General features: G+C 37.4%; 1 protein-coding gene across 2 annotated transcripts in view; it reads left to right on the forward strand.

Moving 5' to 3' along the window:
- PPARGC1B (PPARG coactivator 1 beta) overlaps positions 1 to 14,129 on the forward strand; it is a 68,064-nt gene that overhangs the window by 37,025 nt on the left and 16,910 nt on the right. For both annotated transcript variants that reach the window (XM_072400976.1, XM_072400977.1), the window contains exon 2: positions 12,155 to 12,322. In XM_072400976.1, the coding sequence (XP_072257077.1) occupies positions 12,155 to 12,322 (168 nt within the window). The remainder of the gene's footprint in view (positions 1 to 12,154; positions 12,323 to 14,129) is intronic.

Genomic DNA, 14,129 nt, shown 5'->3' on the forward strand with positions numbered 1-14,129 from the left:
CTGCATTTCTGCAATGTATAGGTGGGGTTAGTATAAGAAAATATATAATATGTATCAGAAAATAAATAAGTAGGTGTAGTAGTGTTGGGAAAGCTCTTACTATATAACCAATGTTACTGATTCCTTTTAAAAACACAAATTTAGCACTGAGCGATATTATTGGTATCGGTGAAGTAATGGCAGTATTCAGACATACCAGGAAGTTTCGGAAAAACAGACAGTTTATTGATCTCCATGACTGGTTTTTTCTTCTGCTATAAAGGTATGCAGAATGGGTCGGTTACAAAAGCACATTTTCGGTTTTGTAACGCTTCTCATACATGTGTGCCCCAGGGGAGAGGAGGGGAGGACAGCTGCTCATGTCACATTGTACATCCCAGCAATTCCTGAGAAAAGAAGGGACTGTTACACAATGTACAGCACATTCACCCAGTTCTGGGAAAGAATACGGTTATGAAAATGGAACTGCACAGACTTGTTTTACAGGAAAAAAAAATACAGAATTTGCATTTTCTTTTGCCTATATTTCCCTTTGGGAAGTCAGAATACCAGAAAAAAACTATTATGATCTATTTATAATACCTTTCACCTAAGATTCACACAGCTGTAAAGTGGACCTGTTCTCTGCTTATTTACCTTTTTTTGCAAGTAATTATACTACTGTAAGATAGTTGTAGTCGTTCCAGAGGACATGGACAGGAAATGGCTCTACTATTCATACAGCTGTATAGTGTGTTCCACCATATTTGTGACAGTGACCAATTTCCAATCTACTCTTCTAGTATTTAAAGTAATAATATTTCAATGCTCACTTTTATTACAGTAATAGTGAATGCCTATTTTTCACTGCACACTCCAATGTGAGGACAGCACTAGAAGGCACTGTGTGGAGACCTTTTTCCTTTGTGTATTTATGTGTGTATTTATGTATGTATGGATTCAATTTATTTGTGTGACAACTTGTTTGAAGATTTAAGCCTAAGAGGATATCGATGTTGTCCTTAGTCACTGACATTTGTCTGTTCAAGGGCAGATGTGATATTGACTTTTTGCCAGAGTAAGAGTCAACCATGTATTAGACCCCCATCCATCTATACTTTGAAGAACTTCCTTCATCATGTCATTACCAGTTAAAAGTTAAACCCCATACATATGTAAACTGCACACAATGCATTTTTATCTCTGTATCACTTAGCATAATACACAACCCCCCACAAATCAATCATTAGGGTGGTGCCAGAAGGGCAATCAATTTGCAGTGACCACTCTCCCATTTTTTGCGAACAATTTATTTAGAAAATCCTATATTTTTTACATGTAATTACTAAGATTTTAGCAGTCCGGATCATCAACGACAGTTCACTTCTTTGTGTCTGGCTAGAAATTGCTTAGTGGTGGCGATTTGTTGAAGAGCATACCAACCCAATGCTATAGCTTGTAGCAGCAACAAGTCCTTGATAAAGCAATGTGGCTTGCCAACTTTCCAGTTAAATTGATAAGAAAATACCAATCCTTCAATAGGGTTTGGCAAATAGTATTTACTCATCATAAGGCAAACACTATTTAAACTCTGAGCCTTTCTTTGGAAGCTAATCAGAATAGATAGTCTCTGTTGAATGTTCTTCATATTCACTGCCTTCCTTATAACCAATTTGGCAGGAGAGCTTACAGTCCTCACTGATGAATAGGGTATATTACTTAGATTTTCAGATTCCTTTTTTTTCTTCACAATGATATATTTGATCTTCCCTAAATTGGTTGACTTGCTCTCTTTGTGTGCTCTCAAAACACCCCACGTCCCAACCAGAGTCATTGGATGCTGCACAAGTACAAGAACCTACTGTCTGCCTGGCTGGTATCCCACCAGATCTCTCACCACCAATAAAATAAATATTACCATACTGCACCGGGTGGGGACATCCAAGATCAAAGCAACGCGAGAATAGAACTATGGGTATACCCATTCTTCTACAGTGCTTAGGAGCTAATGGGTTCCCTTCCTACCTGTACAATAAGTACCTATGTGACAAGGATAGCTTCAGTACATTCTACATTTAGGAGTAGGCACTGATGTAGATGTTTTGTTCCTTTTTCTTTTGAAAACTGCCAAAATAAAAGCTAGGGCCTTTGTAGACTATGATCCCAGCCAGATCACCCAAGCTTGTGGACTTGTAATTTAGAGAGGTGTCAATTGATAGGTGTAGTTCTACAATACATGTCTACTTTGTAGGACAGGATTTGAGGGTGTTTCCCTTGTGTTGGCAAAGCTGAAAAGTTTACCAAGTCCAAAATGTATAAAAGGTATGTAAATCATAGATGAGTGATGTTGCCTTGCTGTGTGTCGTTACTTAATGAAATTGTTTGTTCCAGAGACCTTTTTGCACCTGTTTTCCTGAGCTCTGTGGGAGAAGGGCTTACCGCTTCCTTCTGAACATTAAATATTTATACATGGGAGAGCTCTTTCCCCCAGAGAAGGCCGTCATGTCTGTTTATAATTATAATTCAATGGTTGGTGGCATTCAGACAAAAGAGCCAGCAATTCCTATTCACTGTGACATTTTATCCAATGCCATAGCAGGAGGTCCCCCTGCATTTAGTCGTGTTTGCATCTGACATTAAAAAGCTGGCAAATGCCACTCTTCTGTGCTGCATTTTCAGATTTTATATCCAGCTCGGAGACGTATGTAGTGTTAACCAGACAAGTAAAGCTTTATGGAATTAACCACAAACCAATAGAACTAAATGCATTTGTAAAACAAATATCTCTTGTGGAAACGTATTATTTAGAATTTACTATGCAGGATTTATTATAACCAGTTAAAGTTAGAATACACGGCTCCATCAGCACACACATCTGCAAGAATTTGTTCCATAAGCATATTCAATTTTGTGAGTGAGCTTACTTTATCTTAATCTGGCCAAAAGAAAGTTATAGTTTTATTGATGTGTTAAAGGCAAACTCTAGACAAATACATAAACACACAATTAAAACATGTATACCGCTTTACCTGTCAAAGGGCTTTAAATGTGCTTGGCCGGTTCTGTAAAGCCAAGTTTAGGGTCTGATCTCCCCCCCCCCAGCCTGTGCTTATGGAGTGACAAGCAAGCAGCACAATGATTAGATCCCTTCTCAACTTTAAAAAAAAAAGTGTTGGAAAATTTGGTAAAGTTAGGCTTGGGGTGCTGGCCCATCCTCTTTTCGTTCTGCTGTGCAGAGAACTATTGTGGGGTAATATTAGGATAGATTTAGGAACTCCTAATGGTATCAAGTAAAAATGCAATTTTCCCTGAGGAAGGAGGCATACATTGCCTCAAAACATTGGCTTTTCTTTATTGACCTCCACTAATAGCACTAATCACTCTATTCTGCTATATAGCAGTTGAATGGCCAGTCACAGAAGCCCTACTCCATTGCCGTCCTGTAATCGAAACTTGTCATGCCAATGACCAAAACCAGTTTTACGTTTGCTTGGGAAATGTGTTTTTTTTAGCATACTGTTTTTGTGCTTCCTTTAAAAGTTTAGTTTTGCTGAACCATTGGGTTTCAGACTAGGGATCGTCTCTTGGTGATCTTCTGACTTAAGTGTATAGTAACTGTTTCAGACTGCCTCTCCCAGTACATAGTTCAAACCAGAATGAAATTCCCAGGAAGCACAACTATTCAAGCATTGCACTGCAACAAACATTACCTTATCAGTTTTTTATAGGACAAATTATTCTTACCATTGGCTTAAGGTAGTTCAAAAAGAAATTCAAACAAAAGACTTTGGCTTGAGGCCATTTAAATTTTAGTGCTCTGGTAACGGCTGTTGCAGTATCACCCCTGGGTCACAAAATATTACAAATATAATCTGTATTTGAAAAAGAAAAATTCCGTGCCAGCATGTCCTCGATGTTTCATTAACCTCATCACGCTCAAGGGTCACCGTCGTTCTATTTTTTTTTACTAGCAGACAGGATATTACCTCTGTGTACTATAGTGTTAAAGGTGAGTTGTAACATTCTGTACCTGCTTTGTATTTACTAGGCAAACAGGTAAAATTCTAGAAGCTCCTAAAGTTTAACATACTGACCCCAGTATATGGTCAAACGATAAGCTTCATGCATTCCAGGTTTCAAGGTTTTCCTATTCATAAAACACATTTAAAGCGCCTGTAAAAGTGAATACATATGTAGAGTACAGGTACTTAGAAGGTCTTGCACATATGTTCATCAGTTTCCTAATCTAAAAGATTCATCACTACCTGGGGGTGTTGAAGGCTCAACCAAACCCTCTAACATCTGGCACATTCCTTTTAATTATTGAGGCTGCCCATCATAGTCCAATAAAAGAAAACATGGATTTTAGGGATTCCAGATATACATGAATAGGACAAGCATACATTGCTAGGTACCGTTTACTGTGTGCTTTTAGATTACTTTCTTCCTGACAGGAAGACTTTGGATTGTCCCAGTTTGATCTCTTACCTAGTACTTGTAAAATAATTTGGCAACTGTACACATAGATCGAGTTTTAATGCATCATTATAAAATTTATCAGGGTTGTTGTAAAGCTCAGTTATAATATTTACCTACAACGATTCAAGCCTGAATACTCCCTATAACTGCTTGATATGATGTGTACTCAGTAATATACATAAATATCTGTGAAGCTCTAGAGAAGAACATTCCAACTATTATGGTGGTAGCAGTTGTATGTAAAATCAATCTCCATATTGCTAATGAAAGTCTGCAATGCATTCATTAAAGTAACCAGAGCTTGCCCAAGTGAAGATGTCAAACCTATTTTAATACATTCAAATGTCAATAGAATGCGTAATAATATGCAGTATAACTTATGCTTTCATTTGAAGTATTAATATCAACTAGGATTCCCATTTCTATTGGTTGGCAATGACTTTTTGTTATGCAGTGATACTAAATGCCGTCTGTATGGAGGTTACAGGTCCACATTATATATTTAAAAAAAAAAAAAAAGGAAGTAACAACACAACACACATGAATTGGCTCAACATATTAGCAGTAATTATTATAGCTTTAAGATGTGAGAAAAGTGCAGTCATACTGCTTTGTAAATGTTCTATTGCTAATGCTGTGCTTCAGTATTCCAGAGAACAGAGAGTTTTGTTGTTCAGTCCCTGTAGTGCTGCAGATCATTTAAATACATTGTGGCCATGCCAGACCTAAAGGGATGCAGCCTGTGCTTCTAGGTGGGCTAATGACAATCTGCAGGAAGAATTTGTTTATACAGCACTACAGCAAATGGTTACATTAGAGATCACCATAATGTTGTTGCCATCCTTCATCCTTCTAATGAGAGCTCTAACTGGGTAATGTGGGCATTTTGTAAGCCTTAAAACCAAGCAGATGGTTTGTAGGCTGCATTAACAAGGCTTTCAGAGAGAGCCGCACACAGGACGTTACACAGCTATATATCATACCGATATTGATGATTCCACTTCCTACCCCCGCTTCCATATTTTAAAGAAGTACTGTTTTTGAAAGAATTACAGATTGCAAAGTGGTAGGGAATTACTACCAAGCATATGAGGGCTAGTCGTAATTACATTGACTGGTAAGCTGATTTGAATCAAACACTTTTGACCTATATTTAGAGGTCTTACAGCATTTGTTGTGTTTTGTCACTTTAGTGCTGGCAACTGTAGCCAAATGCCTTAAATGTAAAATCCATGCACCTGTTCCACACATCTTTTTAATACCTATTACCACATAGCCTATATGTTTGAAAAAAAAAATTGAGAATGTAGTTTAGTGCAGGTATGGGTGGCTTCCCAATTTTTTTTTTCTCATGCAGTGTGTACGTGTGACGCACTGTTACTTTGTACTTATGTATTCGGTTAGCAAGAAATGCTGATTTAATGGTACACTTTGGGCTGTGGTCACACTGATGTAGTGCATTACCTATACATTATGGCAACTCCCTTCATTTAACTGGTTGAAAAAAAAAGAAGCATGTACTGATTTGGCACGCCAGGCATTGTCGTGGTTTGCTGAGTTGGTAGTCATTCATAATGAATGCTCTAGTGCAGCGGTCGCCAACTGGTGGTTCATAGGAAAATTTGGGTGGTCCGCAGCCCTTGGGGGTGAGCACACCGGCGAGACCTGTGATGGGAGAGTGGGGGGGTTCTGGCATCATGACATCACTATGGGGGAAGTTTTTCCCCCTTTGAGTGACATCTGGCTCCCCGTCCATGCGCGGTCCAGAGCCGGTAAGTTTAGTGGTTCTTGGGTCCGAAAAGTTTGGCGACCACTGCTCTAGTGTGCCAAACTTAGATGCTTGGGACATTGTAACCCCTATGCGTTAGTGGCTGCCCAGTAGAGGGTTGTGGTGGACACGGATAACTCGTGGTGTGAATGATAGCTTAAGATAATGCAATAGTGACTGGTTCCTGGATCTGTCATTGCTGCAGGGCGTTTTGGGAAAGGTTATCCATTTATAATAGTATCATCTCTTTTTAGATTTATCAAAACCATATAAGTTATGGGCACAGTTGATGTGTAAATTCGTGTTCATTTTATGTAAAACATTGGTGGATTTGAGTTCCTGCACCATCTCGTAGACTTTCCTTTATCTGTAGTCTGCATTGACTGTGTCATAGAGGAAATTGTAGGTTACCAAATGGTGTCTAGTCTAAAAAATAGTGCCAATTGTTTCACCATCTTCACTTTTTCCTCACTTTATTGTCCTAGTAAAGCTCCACTTGGTCCAGAAATTATAGTGATAGGCCTCAGCTGCTGTCTGAGTAATTGGGGGCAAAGTGCAGCAGTATCAAAGCCAAGCAAATGGCCCGTGGACAAGCTGTATGAGAAAACAATTCTGAACAGTTAAACAGTGAATGATTGTTAAATGTTTGACATACCTTGAGATAGAATCTGATTAGAGGCTATTTTTCTGATTTAATATTACTTGGACATGTTGCCATATTGCACACATTGGTAGATATACCTATGTAGTTCATGTGATAGCCTGCTGGGTTTTATGTATGTACATTAGCTGAACAACTTGCAATGCTAACCACTTGTGCATTCCAACAGAAGCAGCAACCGGTTCAGCTAATCAATTGATTGCCTACAGTTTCAGCTTTTACATTACATTAAAAAAATGTAATTTAATTTGGTCAAATCAAGCAAGCCACTTACTGGAGATATCAAAGCAAGTGATTAGCTCTAGTACTACAACTGAAGGGGCATGCTCTCTATCTACAAGTCATATATTAGTATGTCTTCCTCTCCAGGCCCCTCTATCAGGTTCTGCAATGGGCAGAAAACAAATTGCAGGTTTGTGTCCTGCTTGTATAATTTTAAAGTACATGGATATGAGATACGAGCATTCACAATTGGACATCCTAGTATTTATTCTTTGGAAAAGGAAAGGCTGTGATGGGGCAGGTCCTGGACCAGATTATACAGTGTCCACATGAAAAGTCATTTAGATATTGACAGCCGTTGTAAGATCAGAGCCACCTGTGTACTAAATGTACTTTTTTATCTAGGCTGTCAATGTAAGTAGGCTTATTAAGCCTGGTGGTATTAATTGAGGTTTTACTCTTGCCTTACAAGTGCATCATTGCACAAAAAGGAATTAAATTTCTTTCCATACAGCATCTGAATTGCCCATGTACCCATGATGTTGTAGGTAAATGGTTACATCTGAAAATACATACAAGGGTGCTGTTTTACCGTGCAGATAATGTGAATTGCTGGCTATCATACAGCTCTGCAACATCACATTCTTTTTAACAATTTTATATCGTAGAGGAATAACCGTGATATCCTCTCTTTTTAAAGAGCAACAGTAGACTGGTGAGGTCATCTGTCTGTGCACTTTTCCCCCCACTCCTGTTAGTTAATGTTGATTGGCAGTATATTAACACACAACACAACCTGATTGGCTGCAAGTCTTACCCCTCCTTGTTGGCCTGAGATGCATTTTCTATCCTTGTCTCTTTTGGGATTATGTTTTAATCCATAGACTGACCAATGAACTTTGCACGGTTGTAGGATAGAATGACAGGCACTGCTTTATCTTGACAATAGTAAAGTTCATTGGGTTTAGCTTGCCCTGGTATTTCTCAGAAATAAAAGTTTTAGATACCAGAGTAATACTACCATGCTGCCTTAAATAGGAGTGATTTACCACTAATTGCTGTCCTACTGGGTTTCATTGTACTATTAGACACAAGGCTAAAATATTTAACAAGCTTTTTTTCCTTCCACTTAAATGTAACCTGGAGGTAATATACTCCACACACCTTTTGTATGAAGCCCTCTGTAAGCTTTGTTTTTTTTTCATCCTGAGAAATAATCCGATTTTGCATTTGGAGTGTGTGCATGTGAACTGTGAGCCACAGTTTCTATCACAAGTAGATTTTTTTATATAGGTATATTTTTAGAGCTCTATTTTTGGGTTATAATTGAACTGAGTGGGAGAGTTTTGTGAATAGCAATCAAAGCAAACTGTTGTAATGGTTTCCAGTGACTAGAACAGTTTTTTTATATATTCCTGCGCAAAATATACACCCCTGCTAGGAGCCTGCAATATGCGTTCCCCTCCCCCACACACTAAAGGATATTTATAGCCTATTTAATATATTTCCAGATAGGAACCTAAAGATGTCACCTTGATGTGGCCTAATCAATATAGGGTAATTTTCAAAAAGCTTTTTTTTTCCTTCTGTGTAATATTTGCAATTATATGTGTACATGGGAGTAGCTGTATTTGCAAATAATAATAATAATAATAAAAATTTAGAGAAATGCTCTGCCTCGTGGTTTGCTTCATTTATTGCTTAATCAAGCATCAGTTATTTGCTTGACTGGTTCATTAGAAACAGTGCACTCCCTAACAGTTATTAGGTTATAGAGCAATTGCACTGATCCACCATCAGCTCCCTCCAGTATTTATTTCGCACATATATATATATATATATATATATATATATATATTTGTTGAATACCACAAATCTAGATGCACATGTAAATATTGCAATAACATGGCAACATGCTTACATGACCGCTATCAGCCATGGACTTACTATACTACACAGGTATAGCCATGCTGACATCATCAAATTTCAGTATATCCATAGAGAGAGAAGACCTTATTACAAGAAATACTTGTCAACAGCAGTATTTGCCCAACACTTCATGGGGAAATCATTATGTTAAAAAAAAAAATGCTGTAGTAGTCATCTGTCTGTATGGTGACGTTTTTCCTCACACGGGGACACACAAATAAATAATTATATATATATATATATAGTCTTGCAGAAACAGCTAATGAAATTCTACCTTGTATTTAGGAAGTACAAGAAAAAAATTATGCAGAGACCTAGAGCATGAAAGTAATTTCCATTGAAAGCCTTTGGATTTTATCATCTGCATTAAGCAGTAGAAGGAGCTATCCTCTCACAATGCCTTTGTTACTGGAAAATTGGCAAATATGGAAGATGTACCTTATGAATAACTTCATAGGCTGCAATCACAAGCAGCATGGAGCTGATTGAAGACTTGGGTTAAATTAGAGATTTTCCTGTTTATAAAGCAATTAATGTGGTAAAGAGCGAAGATGAATTTATTTTGCCAGGTCTAAATTCAAATTCACAAGAGTGGAAATGCATGGTCACTATCCATAGAGATAATATATATATATATATATATATATATATATATATATATATATATATATATATATATATATAAGTGTGTGTGATGAAATGTGGGCCAAATACAGAATGTAAACATGTCGCATAATATAATGTGGGCTGGTTAGATCCCAGTCTAGGATCATATTGATAATTATATGTAAGTGTGTGTGATGAAATGTGGGCCAAATACAGAATGTAAACATGTCGCATAATATAATGTGGGCTGGTTAGATCCCAGTCTAGGATCATATTGACAATTTAGGCATTTCTGCTAGTTATGCAGTCAATAGGCTTGAATTTAGCAGCTAGGAAGAGAATACCTGGACTGTACATGCATGACGCCAGTTTGTGTGCCATTTATGTCCTTTTGACAGTCACTGATGTAGATTTAATGCAGATGGAGCAGAAAGTGATTTTTGTTTTCTTTATCACTTTGCTGGCCAACATACTGCTGAATACCTGTGTCAGTTACCTCTCGCTTTACGTAATGCAAACAGACAGTGAGAGTGTAGAGGAAACAGCCAGTGTAGGTACCAGCTGCTTTCTGTAATTAGAGAGATATATTTAGCTTGTGTTCCCAGAGCATCAAGCTAAGTCCTACGCACATCACAAGGAGGGAGGCAAAGAGGGATACACAAGACAGATCCATGCACCTCCTCTTTGTGCTGTTTGAATAGTAGAACCTACTTTTAACGCCTTTCTTGCCGCTGTCACAGCTCATCAATCTTAAGTGACATAGGCACACCTGAATCCAGTCTGATATTAAATGCACTCCTAATAGTAAAGTGTGGAAATAATTGTATCACGACAAAGATACAGCCATGGTATCTTATCAGAGAAAATGACTCTCTTATGAGATTACTTATAGTAAATACAAAGTTTCTCTTCCTAGCAATCATCAGGGGCTGAGTAACAAATATGGTTGGTATTGTTCCAAACTTGTTAATGACATAATTGCTCCTGTTAATGGGTGTTGGGTGTGTAGGGTGAATGTCTAATAAAGAGATGTAACAAAGTGCCAAAAGAAGAACAAAAAAGAAACAGTTTATTTAGCTGGGCCCCTATCTCAACATGCTAAGTAATAATTAAAAAAAAAAAAAAAAAAAAAAACATTTTTATAATAAAGCCCAACGTGTGTACATGGATAACCTAGAGCCCTGTGCCAATGGGTTTTGTTTGCATCCAAACTGCTTGTCTCCCATTACAGGGTGGTCAACTGCAGGTAAAATGTTGATAAACTCGATAAACTCCCAACCTGATCTGCGTAAGCTCAATGTAGCTGAAAGCTAGCTGCATTTATTCTTTGACTCAGTAAACAGACCCTAGGAAGCAAGCATACTACTCTAAATTCTATCAAGGAATTGTTGATTTTGGAAAGTGCAAAATGGTTTTTAATGTCATTTTAAATAACAAAAAAATTTAATATAGCTTAGCTGAAATGCAACGGCTTGTGTAGTACCGAAGTCAATTTTTCCATGTTTAATTTGTAAGTTATTAGATTTATTTATTTTGCAGTTGTTTGCCACTGTGGTTTTGGAAGGCCACATATTCATACATATGAAAAGCTTTATCCCTTCCTAACGACTGAACAAGCTCTGTGCTTATCCCCTAGCCAAAGAAATCTTCAATCAGTGTAATGACATAGCTGTTAAACAGTGTGTTTGAATTTGTTCATCTGAATATTGAATTGAATCGATTTAATAGTATATCTTCTGTGTGGTCTAATGTGCAGAGACAAACTTAATTTAAATTGATTTTGAAATCTAGCCTTTTTTTCTGTAGTCCTGTTGAAATCAAATTTGTTTTCTTATCTTGGCATAAATTGATTTAAAATGTGCATTTTTAACATGGGATGAGAAACTGAATGAAACACTTGGTTCATATTGCACAGTGTCATACATTAACCCTCCAAAAAGATAAGTTTATTTCAATGATCACATAGTGGTAAATGATCCAGGAAAAGATTGGTGAATATTGTAATTGGATTTTACCCTATTAAATTGTCTCTTATATTAGTGTACAATATCTGTACTAGATTTTATCAGAAACAAAACTTTTAAGCTGTTCTTGAGAAAACATGGGAGCTGCAGAATGAGGGAACCTTTATATTGTTCTATGGATGAAAGACTATCTTTCTAGTATTCTTGAAGATTTTGAGGTCCAAACATATTGAAGTTACAGTGCACCATTTATCACAGTCTCAGTGTTGGGTCCCATTATGACCGCATGTTTTGTTAACATTAAAAAAACCCCAACAAAAAAACAGTTGTATCTGTAGGTTTTCCTTATCCATATATATATATATATATATATATATATATATATATATATATATATATATATATATATATATATATAATTGCTGTCACTGTTATGAATGTAGCCTAGCAGGCTGATTATTAGTTTTGTCAATAGCAAGGTTTTCCTGATGTCATGTAGGGAGCACCATTCTGTGAGTTCTCATGTGCACTTTGCTTCTCTTTCAGGAGCCTGGTGAGGAGCCTCTGTCACTGGACTTTCCCGAGATCGATCTCTCCCAGTTGGACGCTGGTGATTTTGACACTAACAGCTGCTTTAATGAGTTACAATGGTGTAACGATCAGTCAGAAAATGATTCCAATCAGTACGGCACTGACGACTCTGAGCTCTTTCAGGTGACTCTAGTTTTTTAATTTTATTTCATTTATTTTACATACCTGTACTGATGCATAAAGTGCCTTATGTCTGGTGGTATCACCAAATTGTGTGTAATCAGGTTCAGGTTAGTGATGTTTACTGATAAAATTCAATGGTGGTAAAGCCAACATTGAACAAGATCTCCTGCACACTGCCACATCCTTCAAGTCATCTTTGTTGGCAACCTGTAGCACAAATGATGCAAATGCATTCATTTGTATCAGTTGCATTTTGGGCTCCACAGACTGCAAGTAAGATCATGGATCACATAATGTTCCAGGAAATGATTGGTGATACTTAGTTTTTGGATTTATTTTACCCATGGATGAAGGAGTCCCCCATGCACTGCTGTGGAAGTAAAAGGTGGTGAAGCCTTGACAACCAATCTGCTCCTTGTAGCGGAGTAAATACAAACACCTGATTTGGACATCTCCCCTAGATTCCTTTTCTTTTTATCTACCTATCTAAGTCAGCCTTTCTAGATTTTTTTTTTATTATGGGGGAACACTTGAAATAATGTTAAGGTTTTTAGGGAACTCCTTCTATAATTACTATATTCTTTCTTTTTTTACAGTTCTTACTTTGCTGGCCAGTGGGAGGAAAGCCAGCCTTACAAATAGCCAAAAAGATAATTAGTGCCACTTATTCCGACTTGGGAGGCACACATTTTGTGTTGCTCAAGGAGCCTTTAGCAACCTTTTGGAGAAACCCTGGTTGAGAAACACTGGTCTAAGCGTACAGGAAATAAAAATGCATGATACAGATTCGACTTACAGATGCATAGTCCACAATGCAGTCAACTGATAGGGAATAAAGTGGCTTTTTGGGTACAAATGCAGGGTATTGTATTCAACATAAAAAGCAGGATGTCCATGATAGTCTTGAGTGAGCACTGCGAGCTGTTACCTGGTAATCCCTCCAGCAGACCTGCAATTTAGCTGTTATACAAAAAGGTTTCCAATCTTTTTGCCTATGAGATACACAAGCTCAGGGTATTGCATTTTGATCACTTTTTATTAAAGATTCTGTTGGAGCTAAAAATAGAAGGGGACGTATTTATTTGCTTACTTTCCAATTGATTTTTCCTCTTGTATCTTTAATATGCCAGTGTCTATAAAAGCATTTTTTCTACCTAGAGACAGTGGAGCTCATTTGTCAGCTGAGATAGAAGTTCTCCAGGGATCTGCTGAACACAGAGGGCAGGATGTTTGGGAGTTTGTGTTTAAACACCTCCGTTGTCTCCAATTGAAACAAAGTCTTTGAGAGGTCTAAAGGGATTTGGAAGCTAGGTTACCAGCAGGTTATACCAAACACACGATCCAGCACCTGATAAAAGCTCAGATGTTGGAATGATAGGAAGAAAGCTTGTCCATTTCATGGAAAAATCAATCTATCCCATCCCAAAGTTCCACTAAACCGAAAGCCAACCCTGCTCTACTCTTTCATTTGGACACTGGGAGACATAAACATGAAGGAGCATGAAAGTAAAAATAAAATTAAACTGCTTGTTCCCATTTACAGTGGTTATAAGTGACAGTTTCCTTGATCTAATGTCATGGTGGTCCAGTGTTATCTGCGGCCCATAACAAATCTTTTGCTGCATTTCAGACTTTTGTGACAAACCAAAGTTTGAATCTTGGTCCAGAAACTATCCAAATTCACCTGCAAAATGTTTGTGTAAGATGTACTTGTGTTGAGTGGAAATAGACAAAAACATTTTAAATTACCTTAAAGTTGAACTTAAATTTGGTTATATTTTACCTTGCCTGTCCCCAGCCCCTTATC

Source organism: Pyxicephalus adspersus, chromosome 2 (assembly GCF_032062135.1).
Source record: "Pyxicephalus adspersus chromosome 2, UCB_Pads_2.0, whole genome shotgun sequence".
NCBI classification, from domain to species: domain Eukaryota; kingdom Metazoa; phylum Chordata; class Amphibia; order Anura; family Pyxicephalidae; genus Pyxicephalus; species Pyxicephalus adspersus.